The following is a 27,609-nucleotide window of genomic DNA, read 5'->3' as shown; positions in this document are numbered from 1 at the left end:
CAAAACTTTAGTTTTGATGAAACCCAATGTTATATATTTTTTCTATTTTTTTCTTGAGACGGAGTTTCGCTCGTCACCCATGCTGGAGTGCATGGTGCGGTCTCGGCTCACTGCAACCTCTGCCTCCAAGGTTCAAGCGATTCTCCAGCCTCAGCTTCCCAAGCAGCTGGAATTACAGGCGCCCATCACCACGCCCAATTTTTGTATTTTTAGCAGAGACGGGGTTTCACCATGCTGGCCAGGCTGGTCTTGAACTCCTGACCTCAAGTGATCTGCCTGCTTCGGCCTCCCAAAGTGCTGGGATTATAAGCGTGAGCCATCGTGCCTGGCCTTTTTTCTTTTGTTGCTTGTGTTTTTACGTTTGGTATGTCAAAAATCACTGACAAATCTAAGGTTACAAAGGTTTACATTATGTTTTCTTCTAAGAGTTCTATAGTTGTAGCTCTTTGACCCATTTTGATTTAATGTTTGTATGCTGTGTGAGGTGTATTCCTTGCCCAATGGAATGTAACTTACAATTATAACCAGTTGTGATTTTCTATAACACATCTCACAATTCGTGGCATCTTAGATTTGACAAAGTATGGTACACTTATCCCCTGAAATAAAAGCCTATATAAATGTGCATTTTTTTTCTGGAAATGAAAAATCTGTTTCTCTCAATAATATTAAGACTCTTTGAATATCAATGTGATGAGAACAAAATCTGTCATAAATATATTTTCTTATGATAGATATATTAGTTTAAGGCTTCAAGGAAGGCTTGAAGGCTTACACACAATCCTTATTATGTTGTTAAAAGTGAATGAAGACTGTCACAAAAGCAGCAATATGGCTGAAATGATCACGACAAAAATCCATTAATTCTACAAGTCAGGTTAAATTCCCCTGGAAGTTAACTTTATTTGACAGTGATGTAATGTCACGAGAAATAGTAATATAGGCACCAAGGAAATTTCTTTAATTAAAAAATGTAGGGGATTTTCAGAATCTATGTTTAAATATGTATTGTGCAGAATATAAAACAATTAATAAACTCAACAGTTGGAGATTAACTTGGAAGTTAGAGAAGTGAAAAAAATCAGTTCTACTCGTATCAACCTACTAAATGTCCTAATGAACTCAGTGACAACCACAGAATCTGAAGACAATGGCTCACAAACAGGCTGATATCCATTTAATAGTTTTTGAAGATTTTTTCCTGTAAAATGGCTTGTATTTCCACAGGTACAATAGTGAAGAAATAAACTTTTCAATTTGACATGAAATATAAAACAACAATTTTACAAACATATTCATAAAATTTAACTGCTAATAACACAATACATGGTAAATGTGACCATCCCCTTAACTTCTAGACTATTTAATACAGAGAAGCAATCTGTCATCTCAGCTAAAAAGAAACATCTTTCCTTTCATTGAGTTTATTTTTGTTTGTTTAGAAACTGTCAAGCAAAACTGGAAAATACTTATTTTCCTTATTTTCCTCTAGGGATTCTTCATGAGGGCAAAGACTTATTTGAAAGGATGTAAGTTATACTAAAAAGAAAATACTGAACCTTTTTTTGTGTTACTGCTTCAATGATGCTTAGATTATTTTAAAAAGATGCTGAAGTCGTCTCATTGGTCGCACAGAAGGAGGCGCATCATACCCTAAGCCGCAAAGGCTAAACTACTGGGACAGAAGATTGACAGTAAAGGGATGGAGATGGATTTGGCTTAAAATCAAAGTCCTGTGGTTTGTCTATCAGAAATTCCACTGTTATGAGGCAAGGCTGCAAGAAGATAGTTTTTACCCAGCATTAACAATGGTGTAATCACACACCCTTTCAAGCACATCCAAAGAACAGAATGGCTTTAAAAAAGAAAAGAAGTGAAACAAAACCATAGGACTGCAGGTAACAATTCTATAACAATTCTATAACCTATATTACACTTCAATTAAGCAGAAAACTCTCGTAAGTGTCCACACAATACTGAGCTCCCAAATAACAGAGGTTTGAGTTTTTCCATGAAAAAAAAAAAGACATTGAAGCTTTATGAAGAAAAGAGTTCTCCTCAAGTTTCCCAATACAGTAAATGTAATAACTTAAAATAATTTCCCTATTGGTACTGGAAAATAAATTCTACTACAATCATGTTTATGCCAGTTTCTGACATATTTCTGCATCCAGATTCATTAGTCTCCTTAATGGAGCCCATCATTTTTCCAATGGCTTTCTCCTTTCTTTAAACCCTAACCCTGAAATTCTATAACCAGTTATATCACGTGGCTTCCCTGAGGCACAAAGGTACCAAAGTCTATAATTAACTATCGAGGAATGATAAATATGTTCTCTATTTATATTAACAGATTTTAATTCTTTTGGGCCACAGTTGGGAGAAAAAAATCCAGAAACCTTAATACTCTGCAGGGTGAACTGTAGCCCTTTTTGCTAAAAGCTGAACCAAATAAGGGAAATGTTGAGAGTTGCAGCATGCATGACCCGGCAGCACCGATTATTAATAAAAAATTCCGGACTAGAAAAATACTCAGAGTTGTACTCCATCCACTCTGAATCATTTTTTTTTGTAGTAAACGACATAAACAACTGAAAAATATTTCTATGGGAATACATCACTGGGACTTTTACTTCTGGAAAGCTACTTGCAAAAGGCATTAGAGTCAGGCCAAGACAACTAATTGGTCTGAAATTTCCTTGTGTATACACATGGGGGAGTGGGGCTAGTCCTTTAAAGTGATGGCAAGACATAAAAAAAGAAGTGACCTTGGAGAAATTACTTTTCTGAATTGCGTTTCTCCACCTTGGTGAGCTACAGAGTTCTTTATTTTCACAAACTAACTCAACTGTGAAAAAAAAAATCTCCTTAGTCAAAATTGTAAAGGGATCTTCCTACAAGTGGCCAAGAAGAGCCTGGTGTCCTTTTTGCTGATTTGCCACCTCTCTGCAGTTCCTTAGGCAGGGTGGGCGGGACCTGACTTTGGAAGCCAAAGGAAAAGATGTGGAGCCCATGGAGGGCGGTTCACTGTTACCCCTTCCAAGAGCTTGGAAATTATTTCCCAAATTTCAACTTATATTTAAGCTGAATTTACTAAAAGTCAGAAACTTTTAGTTAGACATATGCCCAACTATGGGACGTGTCCAACTTGGAAGGTTAACTTCATTTTGGGGGATATGTCACGTTGCAGAATGACTAGACTTATAAACAGGACTTGAAATGGAAAATTATGATATACCTAACTCTCTGGAAAAATATCTTTTTTTCTTGGTAGGTAAAATCTGGCCTTTCTGGATGCAAGACCATTTAGCTTACAAGATGGTTTTAGGGCATCAAGAATCCTTCAACCACTTTCTAGGCATACAGCAAGAAAAGAGAACAAGTGCCTCCTTTGTCATTCTTTGGGGCCCAAAGAATTACAGGCTGAAAAGACATACTCTATCAGCGAAAGCTAATCATCAGAGACTCTGGCTAAATCAAAAGGCATTCAATATATTATTCTAGGCAAGTCCATTTTTTTCTTTCATTTTCTGTCTGCAGGTAGAGTAAGCTATACAGAATACAGCAAGCTATCTGTAAGAGGACTGTTGTCAGATTTTCACACCATTTAAAATTTACCCAAACAAAACCAAAACCAAAAATGTCTCATCCTAAACAATGATCTCCATTGAAAAATAAAGCTATATTAAAACTGAGAGGCTGAACTTTAAACATATTACGTCAAATTAAGCAGCAGCAATCAAGAGTAATATTATCGTATCACTTTAAGGAAAAGCGTATTCAAATAGGTTAGAACGACTGAAAATAGGCAAAATACGAAAAAACCAATTCAAGTATGGATATAGTACATTAGAATCATATAAATTACGTATATGTACAAAGGTTAAAAAAAGTCACCCAAATCTGCAATGGTCAAATTAAGAGAACATTAGTTTAAATAAATACTTATTTTATCTCAGCCAGCTTCTACCAGTCTCATGTCCTAAAGGATCTTTACCTTCTAGGAGCAGTGATATGATCGATGCCAAGCATCCGAGAATTATTAATCAAAATGAAATGAAAGTAACAGGAATGGTGGAGCTCCTATGAAATTCTCATTTAATTATTCCTCAGCAAACACTCATTTGCGCTCTCAAAAGCAGGAATTTTGAATTATCTCTGCAGACGTACCACTTGGTGTTGTGTATATCTAATCATCCCACTTAAATTTAGTTTGATATGCAAACATTTTCAAAACTTACTGGGCTCCTTAAGCTGCAAGGGAAGGTGACAGATGGTGAAAAGGGAGTGCACAAAAATGACTATATCATTGTGATTGGTTGCTTTCAGACTCACAGAATTTGGCTTTCTTAACAAAGGAAAAAAAAAAAAAAAAACCCAAGCTTTATGAAACCTCAAGTGGTTTTAAAAAGTAAAAGCTTATTTTTAATCATTCTTAAATCTTAATTCAGTCAGCAAATAAACATGGTAGTATTACTATACCCAGACCATGTCTACTACTGTAATTACCCTCAGTTAATGAGTTTTTAAGAGCTGATGTATTTTAATCAACCAAACAGTTCTGGCCGTGCAAGATGAGTATCGGGGCAAATCATATTAGGCAGAAATAACAAAAGACAGGCTAAAAAGTTATGGAAAATTGTTTGTGAAGTCCCATGTATTTGATGAATGAATATCTAAAGTAAATTCCACTGAAGTTAAAAAAAAAAAAGCCCACAAGTTATGAATATTCTCTCCCCCAACAAGTCAGAAAAATAAATCAGAAAAAGCCCCAGATTTCAAAACCACCTGTGCCTAAGGCCATCTGTCCACCAGTCACACTGTACAGAGCCGCCCCTCTGCTGTCTGGTCAGGTTTGAGCTACGATCAAGTATTTCTAGACACTGTGCGCCCTTCGCGTAACACCTACACCACACTGCACTGAAGTGAACTTCATGAGCCCACACTTTTGAATAAATTTCTTCTACATCTGTAAAATATGATTTAAAGTCTTGTCCAAGATTACAAAAAAAAAAAAAACTTGGTTAAAAACCCAAGGTTAAAAATAGAAGCATAGCATTTTAAATCCAATTATTACAAAGATATTATGGTTTAATCAAGCAGACTTCAATGACGACGCTGCTGTTTTGAGCATGCAACACACCACTGGTATCTGTTACACTCCTGCCATGTTTCATCACCATGTCCCCTCTCTTTATTTCCAGCCCCTGTCACCCTCCCCTGATAAACAGCATTACAAAAAGGTAAAATCTAGAGTTAGTGGCAAAATCTTCACAGTAACCTGTTAATAAAGTCATAGATGGCTGTCAAGGGCGTCAGTCAATTGGACCTTGGAAAATTAATTTGATGCAGTTTTGCTCCCCAACCAGCTGTGTAGCACAGAAAGGGCAAGCAGCGTGAAATGCATGAGTTCCATGAGGCAACGGGATCTGAGACCAGTATTTTGCAGACTTCTCCGAGCACACGTGTCCACAGGGAGTGAAAGCATGAGTTGGCGGTCCTGCGTCTACATAAAATCCTGCCTCACAGCCAAGCCAGAGAGGCACATAGGGGCCCACAGTCCTGCACATGGGACACTCCCTCTCGTTGGCCTCCGTGTCACTCCGATGGCCCCAGTTGTGGTACCCGTGCACGTGGCCACAACTGAGATATGCCCAGGGCTGCTTCTCCTCCACCACCTCTTTCCTGTTGATGCTGGGGAAGGCCAGGGTGTTGAGCCCCACAGGACACTGAGGCCGGGCGGCGTTAATCTCCTGCCGGAGGGCTTCTATGTGCTTCTGAGTTGGAGTATGAAAAAGCCCATCTGCTGTTCTCCAGAGGAGAGTGGCCCCACACAGGTCAATGAGGGAGCCGTCCTGCAGGACGTTGGTCTCACTTTCCACCTACAACAAGTTTGAGACACATGCCTTTTAAAAGCAAAATCAAGCAAATCACTCCAAGATTCTTTCCTCTCAGAACAAGCAAAAAAATATTTGAAGATAACACATTTGAAGATAACAATTTGTCCCACAAAAACAGAACTGGGGGAGTAACCTATCCTCCCTGAGCCTCGTCTTCCTCATCTGATCACTGGATATGATACATATATGCCGTATGTACAAAGCCCTGAGCACAGTATGTATACCTAGCTTCACATGTTCAATTACTGTAGTGGTTATTTTAATGAACTTCACAAATCTCCTAAGATTTTCTTTTTAACTCCTTAAGTCAGTAACACAATGACTCACTGATCCCATAGGATGAGAGATGTCCTACCAGTCCATCCAGTGGAGACTCATCCTCATCTTGATGACAGCCAATCCAGAAGATCTTGCGGGGGGCCTGCAGTCATTACTGGAGGGTCCAAAGCACTCCTGATGACCCTTAGCTTCCTCCACCTTGAATCTATCTTTCATCGTTCATTTTTAAGGTTTGAAGCTGAACAGTTCAACATGAGCCTTCATTTGTAGGAGACCTGTGCTATGCACTAAGTGCTTATAAGACTGATTAACAGCTGACAAGAAGCAGCTAGGCGTGGTCAGCAAGAATGTGACCGCTGCCTCCACATGCCAGATGCATGCTAAGCCTTGGAGGTACCAAAGGCCAATAAAACCTCTTCCCCATCCTGCTGAGACTTGCTCTTCAGTAGTGGAAGGCAGACATGCCCAGAGCTCAGAGTGCATGAAGGCCAGTAAAGCACTGTTCAAGGCCACAAATTTATAGCAGCCAGGAGTGTGGACTCTGGGTTTGAACCCTGGCTCTCCCACTTATTAGCTGTATGACGCTGTGCAGATTACTTAAACTCCTCGTGCCTCAGTTTCCCCTTGTTTAAACTTTAGAAAAGGTGGTTGTGTTAGATAAGTAAATGCAAAGAGTTCTTAGAGAACACTGTCTGGTACGCAGTCAACACTCTGTAAATACCTGCTACTATTACTCTGATGATGACAGACGGTCAGAAATGGTTTCTAAAAGGTTTTTCTTTAACAGAGATTTGAGAAAGATGTCAGGCCTCAGTAGGGAGGATAGCAGGAAGGCACAGCAGGGAGAAGGAGGAGAGGCCAAATGGCATATGCACCAAGGGAGCAACAGGGAGTTTGATGAGGCTGTGCAGCCAGGCTGAACAAGGATGGACGCAGTTCAGGGCACTGGGTGGGGGAGGACGAGAGACCCAGGCGGGAGAGGGAGGCTGGCATCCATGCCCAGAGGGAGTTGGTAGGGGGTTTAGGTAACTATAAAAGAACTGATTGACCTTTCAAAAAGGTCACTTCTAGAACTTTGGAGGGTGGGTTGGAGGGGTAAAGATGAGCTGTGAAGGAGGCAACTGGTGCTCTCTCTGGGTAGAGAGGGTGAGTACACCTCAACAAAGACAGTCTCAGGGGCAAGAGACAGAGGCACAGGGACTAGAGAGAAAGAAATTAGATTCGATGGCACTCAGCTCTTGATCTGAGCAAGAGCCTGTTACGTGCCTGGTTGTCTGGGTAGAACAGTGCTTTCCACAGACAGAAACACAGGAGAAATGGCAGATGAGGGAGTAAATCCTGATTTCACCACTTAGTAGCTCTGTGGTCTTGAGTCAACGACTTAACCTCTCTGGGCCTGGCTTCCACATCCATTAAGCTGGAATAATGCCAATACATGTCTTATAGGATTGTTGTGAGAACTAAATAAGTTCAACAGCAAAAGCCAGGCCAGTTCAGTTTTGGGTGTGCTGAATGTGAGGGTGTGCAGAGTATCGGTGGTGGTAATGCATACAAGGCACGTGTGATGCAGCGTTGGAGACAGATCAGGCTCGAAGAAACATATCTGGGATGTTATCCGCACCTAGGTGAAGCTGTGGGAATGGACGCCACTGCCCAGGCAGGGTCCCAGGGAGGGCAGAGAGGACTGAGGACAGAGCCAGGAGCTGGGGTGGAGGAAAAGAACCATGTAAGGGAAAGAGAGAGGTATGGGGAGCACCAGAAATTTTGTCAATCTTTGGTTCAAAGGACTTTGGCGGCTTTCTGCTGCCCTTGGGGTACAGCCCAAGCTTCTTAACACACTTAAAAGGTCACTCCCAATGCAGTCACTCGACTTCTCCTGCTGTAGCTCTTCCCTTCCTAACTGGAAACCAGGACTGTCCTGCGATGAGCTGCAAGGAGCTGGAGTCCATGAGCGCACTACCTTGGACTGCCCACAGGCAGGTGCAAGAGCAACCTCTGCCTAGAATACTCCACTCCAGTACACCCTGCTCCAGCTGAGCCCTGGTTGGCAAACTCCTACTTGTCATCCAGGTCTCACCTGGATGTCACTTTGCCCTGGACATTTTCCTTGTCATGAAGAAATCAGCCCTTCCCAAGTATTAGTTTTTAGAAAAAGTTAAGGTCCCAACAAATGATAAATCTTAATGCTGTACAGGACATACACTGTGACTCCTTTCAGACAGCCTGAAGTTTGCTGATGCTCCTTCCCCGCCCCACCACCATACCGAGCATCCCATGGTCTCCTCTCCTCTAACTGGTTACATGAGGCTCCTGACCTTGCTGACCACAGGCAATTCTCAGAGGAGGCCTCATTGCAGGATAAAACTGTGTCTAAAGGATCACCCTGATGTGGTAAGAAGCTGAGGTATGGTGGAGGCCTAGCCTCTGGCTGTGGAACAACCCCCCTTTCCTCCTGCAGGGCAGTTCTTGGTAAACAACAAAGTCTTATTATAAATCTGGGGTGTATGGTTTTTTATTTTCCACATACCCTTGACTCCCACATCTGGGGTAGGTGTCCTGTGGAGGGAAAGTACCTTCGGTACCTTCTCATGACTGTGCTCATCACACAGTATCTGCAGATCTGCTGCCTAGTCTGTGACCTCCTCCAGACCATGCAATTAGAGGGCAGAGCGTGGACTTGGTGTTTTCTGCCATATCCCCAGTTTGCAACCCCTGCTTAGTAATAACAACCAGCCAGTCATGGGGCATTACTGTGTCCAGCACTGTTCCAATCCTTTCCAGCTACTGAATTAATTTAGTTCTTACAACAGTCCTATTAGACATGTATTAATATTATTCCAGTTTAGGAGATGTGGAAGCCAGGCACAGAGAGGTTACGTCGTCAATTCAATACCACAGAACTAAGTGGTGAAACCAGGACTTGAACCTGGTGGCCTGATTTAGCAATCATTAGTAGGCATGAATTCAGATTTTATTTTTTAAATTCTACCACAAAAGAAAAGCTATGAGCAGGCACAGGAATTGACAGCATTGTGGAAGCAAGAGACATTTGGCCTCTACCATGGCAACTAATGGCCCCTACATAGCAACTATCTAAGCACAGGGTAGTGAATTCAACCCCCCATCCACCACTTCTTATTAGCAAGTGACTTAACCTTTTAAAGCCCAGGTTTCCTCATCTGTAGACGGACACAATAACAACACTGACTTCACGGGTTATTTTAAGCAACACTGGAAAGACAATTAATGTAACGCACCTGCTAGAGCCTGACCATCGTTACGCTATGGTTATTTTTATAATTTCACCTAAAATTAGGTATGCAATCAACTTAACTGAATTTACTTAATTTTATACAAAGCCAGTTTAGTTTAATAAAATACTTCATATATAATTTAATTAAATACTCAAGGCCCTCCTGGAGTAATATTATAAATGTTACCATATGTTATCATTAACTAGCTAAAAAAGTACGGCACAATTCAAACTCCATTCACCTATTTATTCAGGGAGTTAAAGGCCTGAAAAGACATTTCCCCCATATTTAATTAATTTTGTTGATTAGTACACAGTTCTGAGGTTCCATCATTTGCTGTAATAATGAAAAACAATGGTGATTTCTTGTTACACATACATTAGTATATTGATTCATATCAAATGCTCAGTATGATATTAATACATAATCTTCCACCAGCACTAGCTCCACAATGTGACTACTATTGTTTTAACAAATATTTTAGACTTTTAGCAGCTCACTTTATTTCTCATATTTCTGTATTAGACTGCAAATGACAAGTACTGCCAGAGACTGTCTCCAAAATCTAATCTCCAGATAAACATAATTTATATCAAATGCTACCAGCAACATGTACAGGACCAATGAGTCATGAATTGAAACAGAAGTTCAAAGAGTCAGTAAACTTTCCTCGAAGACAGACAAAAACTGTTCTCCAGAGGTTAACAAGAGGAGACTGCAGGAAGAATGTATCCGTTCAGTGTCCCATAAGCCCAAGATCAGGCTGATAGAAGCCTTTGTAACTGGCCAGGTTAATCGGATGCTATCAAATAGGACAGCACAATTTTACACAGTTCTAAGTGTCGCTTATAGGGACTAACTTCAAAAATAGCCTGTATATTTAATACAACCCATTAATACAAGCCATTTTTGGAGTTTGTTCTTTTCAGTCGCACTGTAAAATTCTCCGGCACACATAGCAGCCTGAGAAGGGTCATTACACAATAACCAGAGTGGACGAGAAACTCATCCTGTGATATGCCCTCCTGGACAAAGGCGCTCCCCACGGACTCCAGCGTATGCTTTATACTCACCCAGGGAGGCAAATGCTCAGGTGTAAACCATCCCTGGCTCCCCACAACATGGTACTGAGTAGTATTAGGTGTCCAGGCTCTCCATCAGGGAGACCTGAGTTTGAATCCCACTGGCTGCCACCTGCTAACTCTGTGACACTGGGCAATCTTTAACTTCACGCCACATCTTCCTCATCCATGAAATGGGGATGACTCTACTTCCCTAAGAGGGCTGCTGTGCAGATGAAGTGAGCTCATGTCGGAAATGTTAACGCAGAGTCTGCACCCAGCAACCATTTACTGACTTCTTACTCTTGCTGTTATAATGATGAATAACCAGTTTGGCCAATCTAGGTCAGTTTTGTATAAAACTATCCAGTGATCAGAAACAAAAGATTATTTAGAAAAACTGCTTTCACATTTCCTCCTTTGTTTACAATTTCTTGAAAACATTCATACAAAATTTATTGAATTTGCTTTTTTTTTAGAAAATGCTTCTCATATTTATTCAGCCATGGTGCACTGTAAGACGCATATGCTGTGCCTGAAGCTGAAAAATGGTGTAAAATAGAAATAAAAATAACCATTCCCTAAACACAAACATCCAGTAGAGAACAGCAAACGAGGTTAGTGAAACAGCCCCCAACTTCTTTTTCCATCTTAGACATTTTTGGTGATGATCTTTCTCTCTGACAAGTGCTAGGTCAAATCCTCTATTCTGTATACATTTTATTCTGTGGGAGTTTTGAAGAACTCCTTCTTTTCTAGCTTCTAGAAAAAGACATTTGTTCTCTCTCGTTCTAGCTTTTACCTAGCAAATTAAGAAAAGTACAGGAATGGACAGCTTACTAAAAATCAGTGGCTGTGCTACATGGCTATGGCAAGATCAGAAACCCAAAGTTCTACATTTAAGGTATTATAATTATTCTCCAAGAAAGAATGGGTTTAAAAAAACTGCTTTAGGGCATGGGGATAAGTGGTGATATTTATAGGAAAATATTAACATGCCAGGTCAATGCAGTATATAAATCATTTCAAGTAAACAGTTGTAACTATGATTTTGGTGGACAGTATAGAGAATTCTGCCTTAATATATAGGAATTCAAAGGGAAAACCAGCGGACTTATTTTTTACTTCCAGAAAGTCTAGTAAATAATTCCTTAATGCATAATTTTTACTAATTGTTTTTGGACTGCTCAAACGTTTTCCAAATCAATAAAGTTTTACACTAAAAATAAGTTTCTTCTCCTTAAAGTGAATTTAAGTAGATTTTTGTGGTGAGGTATATAATAAAAGATAATGCTCTTCAGGTGGTAAGGAGCAAAACACAATTTACTCCCACTATGGGAAAAGTTGAACCCCTGAAGGAGATAAGGCCATTTCCCTCTTGATTTCAGGGGCTTGTGGAATTCTGCTTCTCCTGAGTTACGGTACATGGCGCTTGGACCTGCACAAAGGTTCTGAACATGAGGGGAGGAAAATGATAGCCTTCGAGTTAGGCTTGAGTAGTTTTGTACTTCACACTTGCAGAGTGAAGCACACTCACCAGCTTTCCTCGTTGCTGGGCCGACCTGGTTTCTCGCAAGGTGTACACATCTCCACAGACAGAGATCTCGCGCCAGACCCCGGGCTGGGACTCCTCGGTGAAGCCCCCTCGTGGATGCATCACCAGGACGCCATTAGTAGTGAGCCCATCCATGTGGCCGTCGGGGTTTTTCCACTTTGCTGCCTTTTCCTGGAGAGAACACAGCAGAACAGAAAAAGTAGGTTAAGATGATGTTGAAATGGAAAGGATTCTGGAATTTCTTTAATACATTGCATAGAGGCAGAGGGGAGGAAGGTGATGAACTTTCATTTTCTATTTAAAGCTAATAATCACAAGGATAACATATGCCATCCTTTCGACAATATAAAAGAAGTGCTGAATGGATGAATGACTTATCACTGGACACACATTATAGTTCTCAAGAACTTGCAAAAAATGGAGGCCTGGGCTTCTCCCTCTAAGATTCTTTTTACCTTCCCCACAACCCCATGAGATTCCAGGAATCTGGTGTGTTTTCTCTTTTCAGTTATACTTATGCCATGCTCTTATCCTGTTATCTAAAAGTACTTTCTATGTACTCACTGTCAGGATAGAGAAGAAAGGACAGTCATAAAGAAAGACTTTTTATTAAAGCTAGAAAATTCCAAAAATGTTAAGCCAACAAGTCGGGGTCATTATGTTTTCATAACAATCACCGTTTAAATTCTCAAAGGTAGATGGCGCATGTAGCTTGACATGACGACAGGACAGACACTCTTGGGTGCTTGTGCCACAGCTCTTCCCTTCAGCTTTCTTGGTGACAGAGCTCAGCTACTGTTCATGTGGCTGGGGCGGGGGTTGGGGGGTGGTGGGGAATCCTGATTAACCCAGCATGACACTCTCAGCCCTCTTCCCAATAGCTGGTTTACAGGTGGGCACAGCACATGACTGGGCTCTGACTGATGACACATGATATCTTCTTGGAGGCTTCCGAGAAAGGTGTCTGTGCTCTAAGAAGAGACAAGGAAGAAACAGTGCTTCTGCCACCCTCTTCTCTGGCTGAGTTGTCATGTGGCAGGGGACATCTGGAAGTGCAGGAGCCAGTTCTCACCCACAAGAAGACCTCCCAGGAAGAGGCTGGTGCACCACGGGAGGCAGAAGGCAAGACAGAGAGAACCCGGTGCACTAGATGTCACAGAACCACTGAACCACCAACCCTGGAGCTGGCCTTCATCGGCACTTCTTATGTGGGAATAGTACATTTTCACTGATTTTAGATCATTTTGAGTGGGTTTTTTCCTGCAAAAATATCCTAATTCAAAAGGAAACTATGTTAAACCTGGATATTCACTAAAACTTCTGGGGTTTACAAGGAAACCCTATAAGGGCAGGGATTCAAGTCTGTGTTGTTCTCTGTAATCCCATAACTAAAACACCCAGTATGGAACATAGCAAACACTCATAAAACATTTTTGAATGAGTGAATCACTAACATTTTCCTCTAAGCCCTAATGATCTAAATTTGGCCCATTTATTTTTCTCTCTGAAATAAACCTCTTCGTCGCCGTAAATACATTATGGACAATGTTATAGGCATACTTTAAAAAAAGTACTTACTGTAAATATTACAATATAAAAAATATAATGAATAACAAGCAATGCTTATTAATGTTCAGATTTTTAATAACAAGTTTCTCAAACTGGCCACCTGAAAACTAAAATCTCAAAATCTCACTAGAGGCAACATACAAAGCCAATTTTTTTTTTTTTGCTCCAATTAAATGTTCCATATCATAATCACAAGCATTTTTCTAGAAATCGTGTACTTCTTGACAGTACTTACTCCAAGAAATATGTTTTTGGAAGAGTCAAATCCGGCGGCGAATATCCGTGCTGTGTAAGGTTCATTCCTGTCGCACACGATCCTGCAGGCGAACCTGGATATGGTGCTCTGTGTGATCTGGGCTTCGTCCGTGTTCTGGCTGCCAGAAATCGTGTCTGTGACAACGAAGTCAATAGGGCTTTCTGTTGATCTGCCCACCTAAGTAAATCAAATGTACTCGTGATTCACTTGGAAAATAGCAGGGTGCCGTATTTTATTCACAAGGAAAAAGCATTCAGGATTCCTTTAACATTCACTATCCTTGTTCTGAGGGTTAGAATTTAATGCAAGATTTTCATTCGTGCTCCTTTTCCTATTTAACTAGGGAAGATATTAGGGTAACCAAATATTAGAGATACCTATTTTTAATTTTATTGTATTGTGCTAAGAATATAATATGAGATGTATCCTCTGAAATATTTGAGCACATAATGCAGTCATTGTTGACTACAGGCAGAGCGGTGCAGAGCAACTCTCTAGAACTTACTCATCTTGCTTAACTCACTTTATGCCACTTACTAGTTCATTAGATTTTAAGTATTGAGAAAAAGCTCAATTAAGAGGACAGGAGTAGATCTTTGGCCACTCATCAGATTTTATCTCTTGGATTAATGTTCTATCCCAACAACTGTAACTCTGATTCTGAAGTTGCCAATGGGAGGAATGCAGAGGCCTGTGATGTATGCACATAAAGTTCCCAAAAGTCAATTTCCAAGGCATTTTTATTCTGGTCTCAAAGTTCTATCTACAAACTAGGCAATGTAATACATTTTTCATCCAAATGAAGAAAGTAGAAAAAAAATCTTGCATCACTTAGCTCAGCTTGCTTCCTGGAACAATATTACATTTCTTTTGTAAATCTCATATATACGTTCTCATGCACAGACTATCTCTCTAAAACCAACAGACCATAGACATCTATTTTCTTTTGTTTTTTTATAACCCTTAATTTCTTGTCCTAATGAAATGTGCCTGGAATGAACTAAACTGCTGGTTTCATTGAAACTTAACAATTTGAACAGATGCATATTGCCTAGATATATGCATTTCAGGTTTTGAAAACACATAACTTGTTAAAAAATGCAATGTAAAATCTAAATTAGATGTATTATAAAGTCATATAATTCATCCTTCTAAAGCTGCAAAATCTCCTCTCTGCTAGATTCATTTAAAAACTGGGTAACTTGGAAACTCTACTGATTCAGACTGCTTTAATTTTGTTAAACATTTTTTAACAAGAAAATTAGAAAAGTAATGAAGACTTATTGCAAAATATTTAACAAATGGAGAAAAGTATAAAGGCGAAAACAAAGCCAACTTCAAACTTAGGCGTAAACCTGTCCTGAGCCTCTATTCCAGTGAAGTTTAGGAGTAAAATGTGATAAATTCTAGAATTTCCCAGTCATCTCACCAAACCTGGAGCCTCATAGCGACAGTCACTGTCACAAGATTTGTCCATCTCCATGGAAGAGGGCAATGACTTTTCAAGCTCTAAGTTCAAAGCCAAAACCACTCTGCTGGTTTGAATGTTTCATAACTGTTCCTTCTTGTGTACAGAAATTTCTCTTTTCTAGAAGGGCCACATTCTGAGTTCATCCAAATGTATTAAATTAATGTCTTGATGAAGTAATTGAAATTGACTGTAAAAAGAGGAAATTTTATTCTAACTGGAACAGCCTGCTAGGATCAATGATTTTAAGTCATGACACTTATCTTGATCGGTCATACACATGACTTATCAGTTTGCTTCCACTTAAATCTAACCTCTAGAGTGCTGGTAAAATTTTATACTTTATGACACAAGCCTCATGTTGCTTTTTCCAGGAAAACAAAACAACAACAACAAAAAAACAAAACTAAGTCACTTTCCTGCTGAAAAATCACTCAATGTGGAAAACTTGCAGCCTGCCCTTTCTTTTGACTACTGGATCAACTCTACATTATTTTAAAGGCAGTCATGCACACAAGCCAAGATGCTTTTGAATTTCATCTGATATTCATATAGCACGCAAGCCAGGGTGCTTCTGAATTTCATGTGATAGTTACAGAATGCCGGTAGTCATATAACTAGCTACAGTGAGAACTTTGCTCCATTCAGCATGTTAAATTTTATATATATAAGAAAAGTTTGGGTTTGCCTGGATGTCAGCTGAAGCCAGGACAGGTAAGATGGTATCAAAGCATCTAGAAGGGCCTCACCTTTTTCTCACCTCCCTCAACCAATTCCTCCCATCTCCCTGCATCAATCACTTTATTTTCTGACTTCCCTCCTGGGATAAGGATGAAATATTGTTGCTCCCATCTAAAAGCAATCTTTCCATTGACACTTGGTATTCCAATGTTCTCCCTTTCCCAAGGATTTTGCTCCTAATATTATCTCCTCTCTTTCCTGAGTCACCAATTTCTCCTTTTATACTGGATCATGCCATCAGCTTTCACACACATTCTGGAGCTTCTCAAACTCTGTGGTTAAAGGACCAGTATAGTTGCTGTTGTTGTTTTAAATTTTAACCCATCACTGATGCCTTTTAAACATACAATAAAAATGAGTACTTGAGAAATGATCATCTGCTTGGATGTTTCCGCAATGCCAAACTGTCATAAAAGTTTCCTCTCAATTTGTATGCTTATCTCATTCTGTATTTTAACAAACATTTCACTGCTGGGCAGAGGGAGTGCAGTTTGAGTAGCCATGCTCTGGCCTAGTCTCCCACCTTTAAAAACGCTTTCCTTCACCTGCAAGCAAGCCCCAGGCTCCAGCCCTGTTTCTCTGATTCACTTAACAGCAAGACTTCTTGGAAAACCTGTTATCTCCTCCACTTCCTCACCCATATCTTTAGCTTCCTTCTTCCTCAGCCCACTCCAATTGAGCTTCCTTCCCCACAACTCTACTGAAACCACTCATGCTAAGATTCCAAAAATCAATATATTGCTAAATCCAGGGCTTATGCTGAGCCAGCATATCCCGGTCCATCTCTACCTGGTACTAAAATAATGAAACTTTCAGGCCAGTTGGTAAATAGTCCCCCCTTCCCTTTTCTTTCTGTTCTCTCCCTAAATAGTATCACCAAATCCCACCTAACAGCTAAAGTCTTCATCTCTCCCCTGAGCTTCAGACTGGCACACCCAATCTCCACTTGTATGTTTGATAAATATCTCAAATGTAATATATGCCAAACAGAACTTGGATCCCCCTTCACCCTGGGGCTTCCCTATATCAGTGACTGACTGACATCCAATTTGCTCAAGCTAAAAGTCAAAACCCAAGAATAACCTGATTCTTCAGTTTCCTCCATGCCCACATTAGCCCTGTGTAAACACTGTCAGCTGTACCTCCAAACACATCCTCAATCCTTCTACTTTTCCCATTTTGGTTCTGGTTACCATTATCTCTTACTTGGGTTCTATTACCTTAGCCTCCAAACTGGTCTCCCTGTTTTCATACTTGCCACCTAGATTCTTTTCCATACAGTAGTTTGAGAAATCGTACAAAAACATAAATCAGATTATACCTCTCTCCTGCTTAAAATCCTCCAACAGCTTCCCAAAATTCCTAGAATAAATCTCAGACTCAACCTGGCCTGAAGGTCCTACCTGTCTCAGCCTCTACCTGCCCTTCCAAGTCCATCTGAGTTCACTGCTGTCCTTCTCCACTGTGATCTTGACTTGGAGCCTTTGCGCTCACTGTTTCCTCTGCCCAGAGGGTTTGTTTATTTGTGGTCTGCCTTCTCCAGATGTAGCCTCCTTGAGAGGAGAGCCTTAGTTATCTCTCCCCAGTCATCAAAGGAGTTTCTGACACAGCAGATGGTCAAGAGATGAAACTAGTAATTGGAAGATTATGACAGGAAGGCTGAATCCTATGAGATACAAACATACCTGCACATGCATGCTCATGTACAATGGTTGTAGAAATACCTACTAGAAAATGTAGATATTCTTTAACATTTTCCTCTTAACTTAATAGATACTAATTAAATGTTATCATCTAAAACTACAGTAAATCAACTAAATTGAAAACCAAACCAAACCAAACAAAAAACCAAAACCCAAAAATGTTAGGCCTTGTAGCACCACGTTCGAAGCCTGTGAAACTGTGAAATCTGAGAGAAAGGACCCCTGAACACCGGCTGCAGGACCCAGTCAGTCTCCTGGCCCCTAAGGTCAGAAGGCACTTGGCACCACACTTTACTCTAGGGACATTGTAAAGACAATGCACCCCTCTAATTCCTCCATTAACTATTTTCTCTTTTATGTTTCACTTTCTTGTTAGACTTTTCTTTCTTTCCTTGTTTATGCCTACTCCAGAAAATAATGACCAAGATCTTACTCTGATTATATTAACTAACAATTTCTTATACCTTAAATTCAGATCTAGCTTTGATTTTTCTCCTCAGGCAATAATATTTCTGAGTTCTGAGTCTACTAACTGACTCCAACAGTGGGAAATGCAGCATAAAGCCCTTTCTTGGTTCTTTCTGATATTCTGCCTTTAAATACTCAATTAACCCTAGAAATCATTTTAATGGGAATGACTAAAACGAACAAACTCTCCACACTGAGGTCCATACTTCAGAACTATGAGTGCTGTAGCGCTTTTTGCTCAGTGATTTTTGTCAGTAGTAGGCTTTGGAAATATAAACTTGTTAAAAGGAGGAAAAAATGGAAACAAGCCTGTCTTTTCAAGGTCTTATGAGAGTTGCTTAGTTCTCTGCTTAAAATGATCTGCCACAGATCCTTCTAACAGGTCCAGTGAGTCTGTGAATGTAATGTGTTATATTTCCTTAAGAAACATGTGAATTCTTGCTTGGCTTACCATACTTTATTTAAAGAGGCTGAGCTGGTACTATTCAGAGAATGAAGAGCTCAGTGACCTAAATCTTAGCTCTGCCCCTAATGCCTCTTCTCTTCTGGCCTTAGTTTACATTACTTTTCCTTTCAAACACCCATATTTCTCAGCTATGAAATTAAGAGGTTGGTACAAATCAGTATTCTCAGAATGTGGTTGATGAACCCCAGAGGGTCCCTGAGACCCTGCCATGGGGTCTAGGTACATGAGGCCAAAATTACCTTCATAATAATACAAAGACGTTAACTGCCTTTTCCACTGTGCTGGTCTCTACGCTGATGGTGCTAGAACAATGGTGGGTAAAGCTGCTGGTGCTTTGGCATGATTCAAAGCAGTGGCACCAAACTGTATTAACAGTCATTGTATTTTTCATTGCTGTGAATTTGCAGTTAAAAATTATGAACTTTATTAAATCTTGAGTCTTTTGATATTCTGTATGACAAAATAGGAAGTATGCATAAAGTACTTAGAAGTTAGTAACGGGAAGCTGAAAAAGTCCAACTAAATCTTTTAATTCATTCTGCAGAGATGAGAGGGAAGAAAGTGAGCATGTGAGTCGAATGTGACTGTTCAACAGTGCGGAATACACTATGTGACACATACGTCGCTAAAGAATATCTATGAAACTCTGAAAAATTCCGAAGAAACAAGATTCTTCTTAAAGGAATTTAATGTCTCACACTTTGAGAGTACCTGACTTACCTATAACAGGTACCATCACAGTAGTTTTTGAATTTAAGTGGTAAAAAAGTATCACTGACAATTGTGAAATAGGCTTTATTCACTTTTTTAGTATTAAGAATTCTCTCTGTAAAAAAAATCTTTAAAATCTTCACTGCTATTGTAAGTAGTAAAAAAACTTATAAATTGAAAATAATTTTAATGAGTATTAAAAAGATATAATAATAAAGTTCCATAAAAATATCAACAGGGGAGAATATACATATACTTATGTAGGAAGATATTTTCCTTAACAGAATAAGAAGACATTTATAAGATTATATAATGGAATGGCATGGAGAGTAAAACCACAGTTAGTATTTTGCCCAAACATGATAAATCTTATTTTTGAGTTCAAACTGGCACTTTAATAACTATTTTTATAAATATGACTATATATTTTATCTAAGATTATTTAGTTTTTAAATATCTAATACATACGCATAGTTCCAAAAATCGAAAAGTGTAAAATATCTCCCTGTATACCACCTGCTCAGTCCCTTTCCCCACAAAGGCAACTGCTACATTCATGTCTTGTTAATCATTTTGGAGATTTTTTAATGCATATAAGCATGATTTAAACCATTTTACCATATTAACATTTAATAATGTAATATTTCATATTATTTAATAACATTTTATTTAGTAGCATTTTAAATTAATTGAATATATATTACCAATATGACTCAATATACTCAATAATATTAATATTTAACTCATTTAATATGTTTGGAGCTCTTTCTGTGGCTATACATGCAGCTTTTCTTTGTTCTGTTTTATACCCTTGGAGGGCTCCACTGTATAGCTGTACCCAAATTTACTGAACTGGTCCACTACTGAAGAACATTTAGGTTGTTTCCAATCTTTTCCTATTAAGCAATGCTTTGAGCAATAACTCTGTACAAATGGCGTTTCGCATGTAGGTAAGGATATCTCTGGGGTAAGTCTCTAGAAAGAAGAGCTTTACAAAGAGAAGAGCTGAGTCAAACTATGTAAACGTTTTGTATTTTTCATAGCTATTTTCAAATTGCTACCCCATAAATGCTATACCAATTTATAGAATGTAGGATAATGTCTGTTTTCCCCATATCTTTGACAAAACCTTTTGGATTTCTGCCAATCTGACAAGTGAAAAGTGGTATCTCTATGTGGTTTTAATTCACATTTTTCTTTTTGTAAATGAGGTTGAGCATATTTTCTTATTTTTAAGAGTTATTTAGTTTCCTTTTTTGGTGAACTGTCTGTCAAATCCTTTGCTCATTTGTCTATCTGATTGTAGGTATTTTAAAAAGAGATTTCCAAGAGTACCTTATATATTTGTGACATTAACCTTTTGTGATACAAATTGTAAATATTTCCCCAATTTGTAATTTGCCTTTGGCTCTTATCAGTCTGAGGTGCTGAAGTTCAGGACTACTGCAAATACATTTAAAAACCACATAAAATGTTCTTTCTTTCTCAATCAAAAGTACTGAATTAGGTGATCCAGATTAGGCCTGTACTTTACAATGTTACAGAAAATGGAAAAAGAGCTGGTGCATTTCTTTCTAGTCCCATCTCTCTTCCATACCTATGTTTATGTGTGTGCATATAAAAATAAAGCATGAAGTGTACATATGCCTTTTTTCACTTATTTTATTGCATTTCCCATTTAATAATCATGTAATGGCTGCATGGTATTTTGCATTTAAATGCACCATACTGTAATCATTCTCACCTACTCCTGGAAATGTAGGTTTATTTTTAGTTTTTTACTAGTATATACAACGCTACAATGAACAACTTTTTGGTTAAATCTTTGTTCATATTCCTTAATTATTTATGTATAAAAATGACTGAAGTTAGAATTACTGGGTCAATTGGTCTGAGCGCTGAAATTCATGGTAGTACTGCAATGTTGCCCTATAGAAATGTTGCACCAATTCACAGTCCCACCACGGGGACCAATTCCATACAATGTTTTACAGTGCTGTATTATTTAATATTTTCCAATTAATAGGTAATAAAGAGTATTTTATTATTAATTCATTTGGTATTTTAAAAATTATTTTATATATTTATTGGCCATTTATATTTCTTCTTCTGAGAATTATATGATTTGTTCTTTGTCCATTTTTGAAAGCATGGGAAAAGTGATTACTGTACAGTAGGTATCAATCCTTTGTCTACTTGATTTGTTGCCCTAATTGTCTCTAGTTCGACTTCTAATTTTTGTGACATTTAAAAAAGAAGTGAAAATGCGTAGGGTAAAATCTATTTCTTCATTTACTATTGATCCTTCCCTATTCCAAGAATATGAATTCTCCTAAGTTTTTTTCTAGAACTTTTTGTTCCTTCAGTTTTATATTTAAATGTTTATTCTCTAGAATTTACTTTAGCAGAGTATGATGTTAGTATCTATCATACTCTTTTGATGTTTGTTTCGACATCATTTATGTAATAATTTAACTCTCCATATGGAAATGCAAAGCCTCATCAATTCCAACTTATGCTTGCTTTTTTCTGTTATTAGTCTAAATTTTAATTGTTTGTTGTTTTAAAGTACTAAATCTGGAATATATTCATTAATTCTCTTTTTTTTAAATTCATTAACTGACGAATGTTTTTTTCCTTCCTTCTGCTTTCTTTTGATGTGCTTCTAGGCTTTATATTATATACCACTAAAACTATGCCCAAACCCATCCTGTACTTTCTTAATTGCTGTCCTTTGTCAAAAAAGAACTTTTGAGATAAATGTTTAGTCCCTTGATTTTCTTTCTTTCTCTCTCTTTCCCTCCTCTTAATAATGAAAGCACGTAAGGCATTTTCTTCCGAGTAAGATGTTGGCCTCGTCTTGTCAGTTGTGCTACATGATATTACCACAGTTATTTCTGAAAAGACCTATAAATGTAGTTTGGATGTCCCTTTCATTCAAATGCTACTTAGAAAGTATTCTGAAAATGTTGGCTTTTAAAAGTGGTTAGCTTTTAAAATTTTTATTCTTGCTTAATTAATGTCTATTTTTATTGCACTGAGGTCTGAGAATGTAGCCTTTATAATTTCCCTTTACAATTAAAGAATTAAGTTTTTTTCTTAATCTTTCAACAACCAAACAGGAATAATTTTTATATTATCTTCAACTCTTTCCCCCTGGACATACTGGGCTGGAAGATCTGATTACATATAAAAAATAGAGAATTAAAGGAAAACGTGCTAAAATTTCTATTAAAAAAGAAAAATATTACCTGAAACATATCCGTGTCCTTATCATGTGTGTACTCCACCACCACAGTCTGATTCCTTGACAAAGTGTAGGATATACTGTGTTGACCTTTGCAGCTGATAGCCTAATAATAAAATTTTAAAAAAATCCATTACAATTCCATTTCAACAACTTATCAATTCTGCCTGTAGTTATGAGCCACCACTCTACTGGCAAAGCCCAGCACAAGCCAGCATTTTCCACACAGTCAGGTTTTTCCCCTATGCTCTATTCCGTCAATCACAGACAAGCCAAGAGTCACAATTCTGGTTTTATCAAATATTCTGTCTTAAAGTGAACAATATTTTATTAAATCAAATCAAAGTTTATTTACTAGTTTGCAAGACTCGATTCAATCACATTCTTAGAAAAACACATACTTTCTCCATATTACCTAAACTCAGAAATAGAATTTTTAGACTAATATAGTCATTTATTTCAAGTTTTAAGATTTCACACAACAGATAAGTCACATATTATTATTTTTCCTAGGTGATAGAGATTATCAGCATCATAAAAGAATCACTGGAAAATCTGTCAATGTTCTAATTAAGATTTCAATATCATAATACACCGTCCTAGCCAATGATAACCATATTTGTATTCTGTTCTACATCTCACTTAAATCTTGTATAAGAAACTAGTTAAGTCAGATATTTACTTTATTAATAAATAAGGTAACTAGCAATTTTATTTTTTTCAAATTTTAGGCCAGAAAAAGCTAATATTCTTTTTCAAATAGCCTAGGAATAATATGATATCATTCTTATTTTGTCCGTAGTGATATGTTTGAACAAAAAGTTGTGGTCACATACTTTTAATGTTTCTAAATTAACAAATAAATCGATATAAAGTGGACTCCAAATTATTTCAATTGTGTTCTATTCATTCTACTTTAATCTAACTTATCTTCATTTTTAATCTTTTACATTAAGTATAACAAAATTTTAATAAGCTTTTCTATTACACATTTATTGAATAATGACACTGTATGAAGACCAAGAAAGCATCTAGAAGAAACTGGACACACACAGCATGTTAATGAAAATGTACTAAACATTTATATTTGACTAATGTAATTCCTTACAGCAATAAACAGTAAAACATTCCAAATCAACTCTGAAGTTAGCCTGGTTAATCTCATGGTTATTTAATAATCTGCCCTGAGGAATTTCATGATTGAGCTGATGTTTTATTTTATGTGCTTCCTTAAGATAATACTTCTTTAACATGGTCAGGAATCTAAAAAATACTTCTTAAAGTACTCAACACTACTAACAGACATCGTCTTAAATTTTCATTGATCTGAGTCAGATAAATTCACTGAGAGTGACTGTTTTTGAAAGCCAAATTTATAAAGAACGATTTTCAATTTAAGTGGATGTAATCTTTGTGTTAATTAACTTTTGTGGTAATCGTTTCACAATGTGTATATATATCAAATCATCATGCTGTACACCTTGAATATATACAATTTTTATTTGTTAATTATACCTCAATAAAACTGAAAAACAATTTGTAAAAAGTACATGTTTATCTTAATAGTCAGTGAAAAAACCTACTTTAAGAAAAATAATTTATTAAACTCAAACTTATAAAACTAACAATCAGGAGTTGATTACAAAATAATTTATTTTAGGGTTTCCTATAAAGTATCTATTGCATTTTAAATGGATTCAATTTACAAATATATCAACTCCAACACAACTTTCATGGCATATACATATTGCATAAAATGTCTATAGTGTACAAATGATCTGCAAAACAAGGAGTTAACGAGTGCAATAATGGGAAATACTTTTAAAGGTTACACATTTTTGTACAATGGCACCTGCTTAAGTATGGTGTTTCTCAAACTTCCACTCCATTTGCCTGAATTGGAAGGGTTACCTGAACCTGGAGATGTCTGGGGAGCAGCCCTCAAATGGAGTTGCTCATGCTTAAAACAGCTTACCTTAAATTATAAATTTTGTTTTTTATTCCCTAACACATTTGCTATTTTAACATTTAAGTATTTCTCCCAAATTCACTGGGAAGTCATTGTCCCATGAAGACTTGCTCTGGTCACCTGAGGCCTAGCACAGCCATGGACAGGGTGCTCTAGAGTAGTGGTCACCAACCTTTTTGTACCAGGAACTGGTTTTGTGGAAGACAATTTTTCCATGGACTGGATCAGGGGGATGGTTTGGGGATGATTCAGGCACATTACATTTATTGTATACTTTATTTCTATTATCATTACATTGTAATATGTAATTAAATAATTATGCAACTCACCATAATGTTGAATCAGTGGGAGCCCTGAGCTTGTTTTCCTGCAACTAGATGGTCCCATCTGAGGGTGATGGAGATACTGACAGATCATCAGGCATTAGATTCTCATAAGGAACACGCAACCTAGATCCCTCACACACACAGTTCACAATAGGGTTCGTGCTCCTATGACAATCTAATGCCACCACTGATCTGACAGGAGGCGGAGTTCAACCCGTAATGCAAGCAATGGGGAGCGGCTATAAATACAGATGAAGCTTCCCTTGTTCACCTGCTCCTCACCTCCTGCTGTGCGGCCCAGTTCCAAACAGGCCACAGACCACTACCTTGGGGTTTGGAGACTTCTGCCCTAGAGACGCTTCCTCGCCACTTTAGAAAACACCAGAAACAGCCATTTTATAGGCTGCAAGTTGTTACTGGACACAAATTATTGTAAGGTGTTTCATTATAAAAATATTCTTGTGACCCAAACTATAAGACTATGTAGCACATGAAAAAGGGTATTTATAGCGAAAGCATCACATTACCTGGAAACTGCCCACAGCAAAGGGGAGTCTTACCCAAGCCCCCAAAATGGAAAGAAAACACTGATGTAGGATGCTTTGAATGTTGAGCCCATTTAAAGAAAATCTGTGATATCAGACTTCTGCCATTTTTGTACGTTGCTTAAGGCAAATGGCCAGGGTTAGGAAAGGGGAATGCTTTTAAGTTAGGAAAATGCCTTTTCTGTGTCTTTTAGATTAAAAAAGTACTAGCCAAGGGCTGTGATTTGGAGGCCTTGGAATTTGGGGAAGGTATGAAAGTGGGAAAAGAGACTGCAGGCAGAAACAAATCCCATGAAGGTGGGGAGTGGCTCTGGGGCAGCAGGTAATGCACACCCTGCAGCATGGGTGGCTGAGGAACTTCGGAACTAGCATGATAGTCACCTTGAAGTCACTTCCAGTTCTGGCAAGGATTTCCCTCTGGTAATGCTAAGCCAGGAGAAGAGTCCTGCCCCTACAAAGGCCCGGAGTACTGGTGCCCTGGGGTCCAACATGCTGCACCTATGGAAAGCAGAAACGTGGGCTGGGCTGGCCTGAAAAGATGAGACTGAAGCCAGGACTGGGATTTGGTGGCAGTAAAAACCAGGGCGCCTAAGGCCACCAGCAGGATCATCGTCAATAAATGGGGAAGCGTAGACTTCCTTCAATTACATGAATTAGGGCTCACATGACCTTGTTTCCATGTATTAAAGTCTAAAATAGAGTCAGATTTAGGTGGTTAGGGGAAATTAAAGAAGAGTTTAAGCCTGAGATCAAGTTTCACTTTCCTTCTTGGGTCATGTCTTACGGAAAAGTCTGCAAGTACATATGGCATTGAACTTTTTGTTAGAAGTATCAATTGTTCAACAATATTTTTTAACATTTAAAATATGACTTTCAGAAATAGAGTTTCTAGTAAATGACAGATTCACTGACTTGAGCCAATCATTTCCAGTATTTTGGAAATAAAAGTTTCTCCAAGGCCCTAAGTTGTTTTGGAATCTATTTCCAAAATATCAGAAAGGAGAGCAGGTAGGGTCTTTTCTTGGCATTCACTATAACTTAGTTCAAACACAATTACTGTAACATAATGCTGTGACCTTACTACATCAACACAAATTTAGAAAGCTCTTTAACATCATAAAGAAAACCAGCTCAAGCAGCTTGCTGTGTACACCAGGGGTCCCCAACCCCTGGGCCACAGGCTGCTATCAGTCTGTGGCCTGTTAGGAACCACGGCACACAGCAGGAGGTGAGTGGCAGACGAGCAAGCGAAGTTTCATCTGTATTTACAGCTGCTCCCCATTGCTATCACTGCCACCTGAGCTCCTCCTGTCAGATCAGCAGCGGCATTAGGTTCTCATAGGAGCGTGAACCCTATTGTGAATGCATATGTGAGGGATCTAGACTGTGTGCTCCTTATGAGAATCTAATGCCTGATGATCTGTTACTGTCTCCCATCATCCCCAGATGGGACTGTCTAGTTGCTGGAAAACAAACTCAGGGCTCCCACTGATTCTACATTATGGTGAATTGTATAATTATTTAGTTATATATTACAATGAAATAATAATAGAAATACAGTACACAACAAATGTAACGTGTTTGAATCATCCCAAAACCATGTGCCTCCCCGGTCCGTGGAGAAATTGTTTTTCACAAAACTGGTCCCTGGTGCCAAAATGGCTGGGGACTGCTGGTGTAGACAATAATGATTTCCTATATTCACTTCTCTATTGGGCAGCTGTGATGAGAAGGCAGGTCGCCACCTCTGTTCTCATAACACTGCATGTGCCTCGAACACACGTTCTGTCTTATTTATTTTTCCACCCCAGCATCAACAGTGTGGCAGGCATTCAATGAATGTCAAATGAATGAATGAATGAATGAATGAATGAATGAACAAACGAACTGCTACAGATACAAGATGAGATTTAGAGTTTCTTTCTTCAGGTCTTCCCCTCACCTTCCCTACTTCTCACTAGCAAAGGTACCAGTAGTGACACTCTCAGCTCAAATGTTTTGAGTCTATAAAAACCACTTTATTACAGTATAAATGTTATTAGGTTAAAATATAACTGGGCAATTACAGATAAACAGATTAAAGAATTTCAG

The 27,609-nt window shown here is 38.4% G+C and overlaps 1 protein-coding gene across 1 annotated transcript in view; it reads right to left on the bottom strand.

Moving 5' to 3' along the window:
• Window positions 1–1,155: 1,155 nt before the first annotated feature.
• Window positions 1,156–27,609, bottom strand: part of PELI2 (pellino E3 ubiquitin protein ligase family member 2) — a 183,020-nt gene continuing 156,566 nt past the window's right edge. The window contains exons 3-6 of the mRNA XM_034937609.3: window positions 22,683–22,784; window positions 13,854–14,051; window positions 12,032–12,220; window positions 1,156–5,882 (exon numbers count right to left, since the gene is read on the bottom strand). Coding sequence (XP_034793500.2) covers window positions 5,316–5,882; window positions 12,032–12,220; window positions 13,854–14,051; window positions 22,683–22,784 — 1,056 coding nt within the window. The 3' untranslated portion in view covers window positions 1,156–5,315. The remainder of the gene's footprint in view (window positions 5,883–12,031; window positions 12,221–13,853; window positions 14,052–22,682; window positions 22,785–27,609) is intronic.

The sequence above is a fragment of the Pan paniscus genome, chromosome 15 (genome assembly GCF_029289425.2).
Source record: "Pan paniscus chromosome 15, NHGRI_mPanPan1-v2.0_pri, whole genome shotgun sequence".
Lineage (NCBI taxonomy): Eukaryota > Metazoa > Chordata > Mammalia > Primates > Hominidae > Pan > Pan paniscus.
Note: the sequence above shows the minus strand (reverse complement) of the source record. Positions and strands in the feature narration are given on the sequence as shown.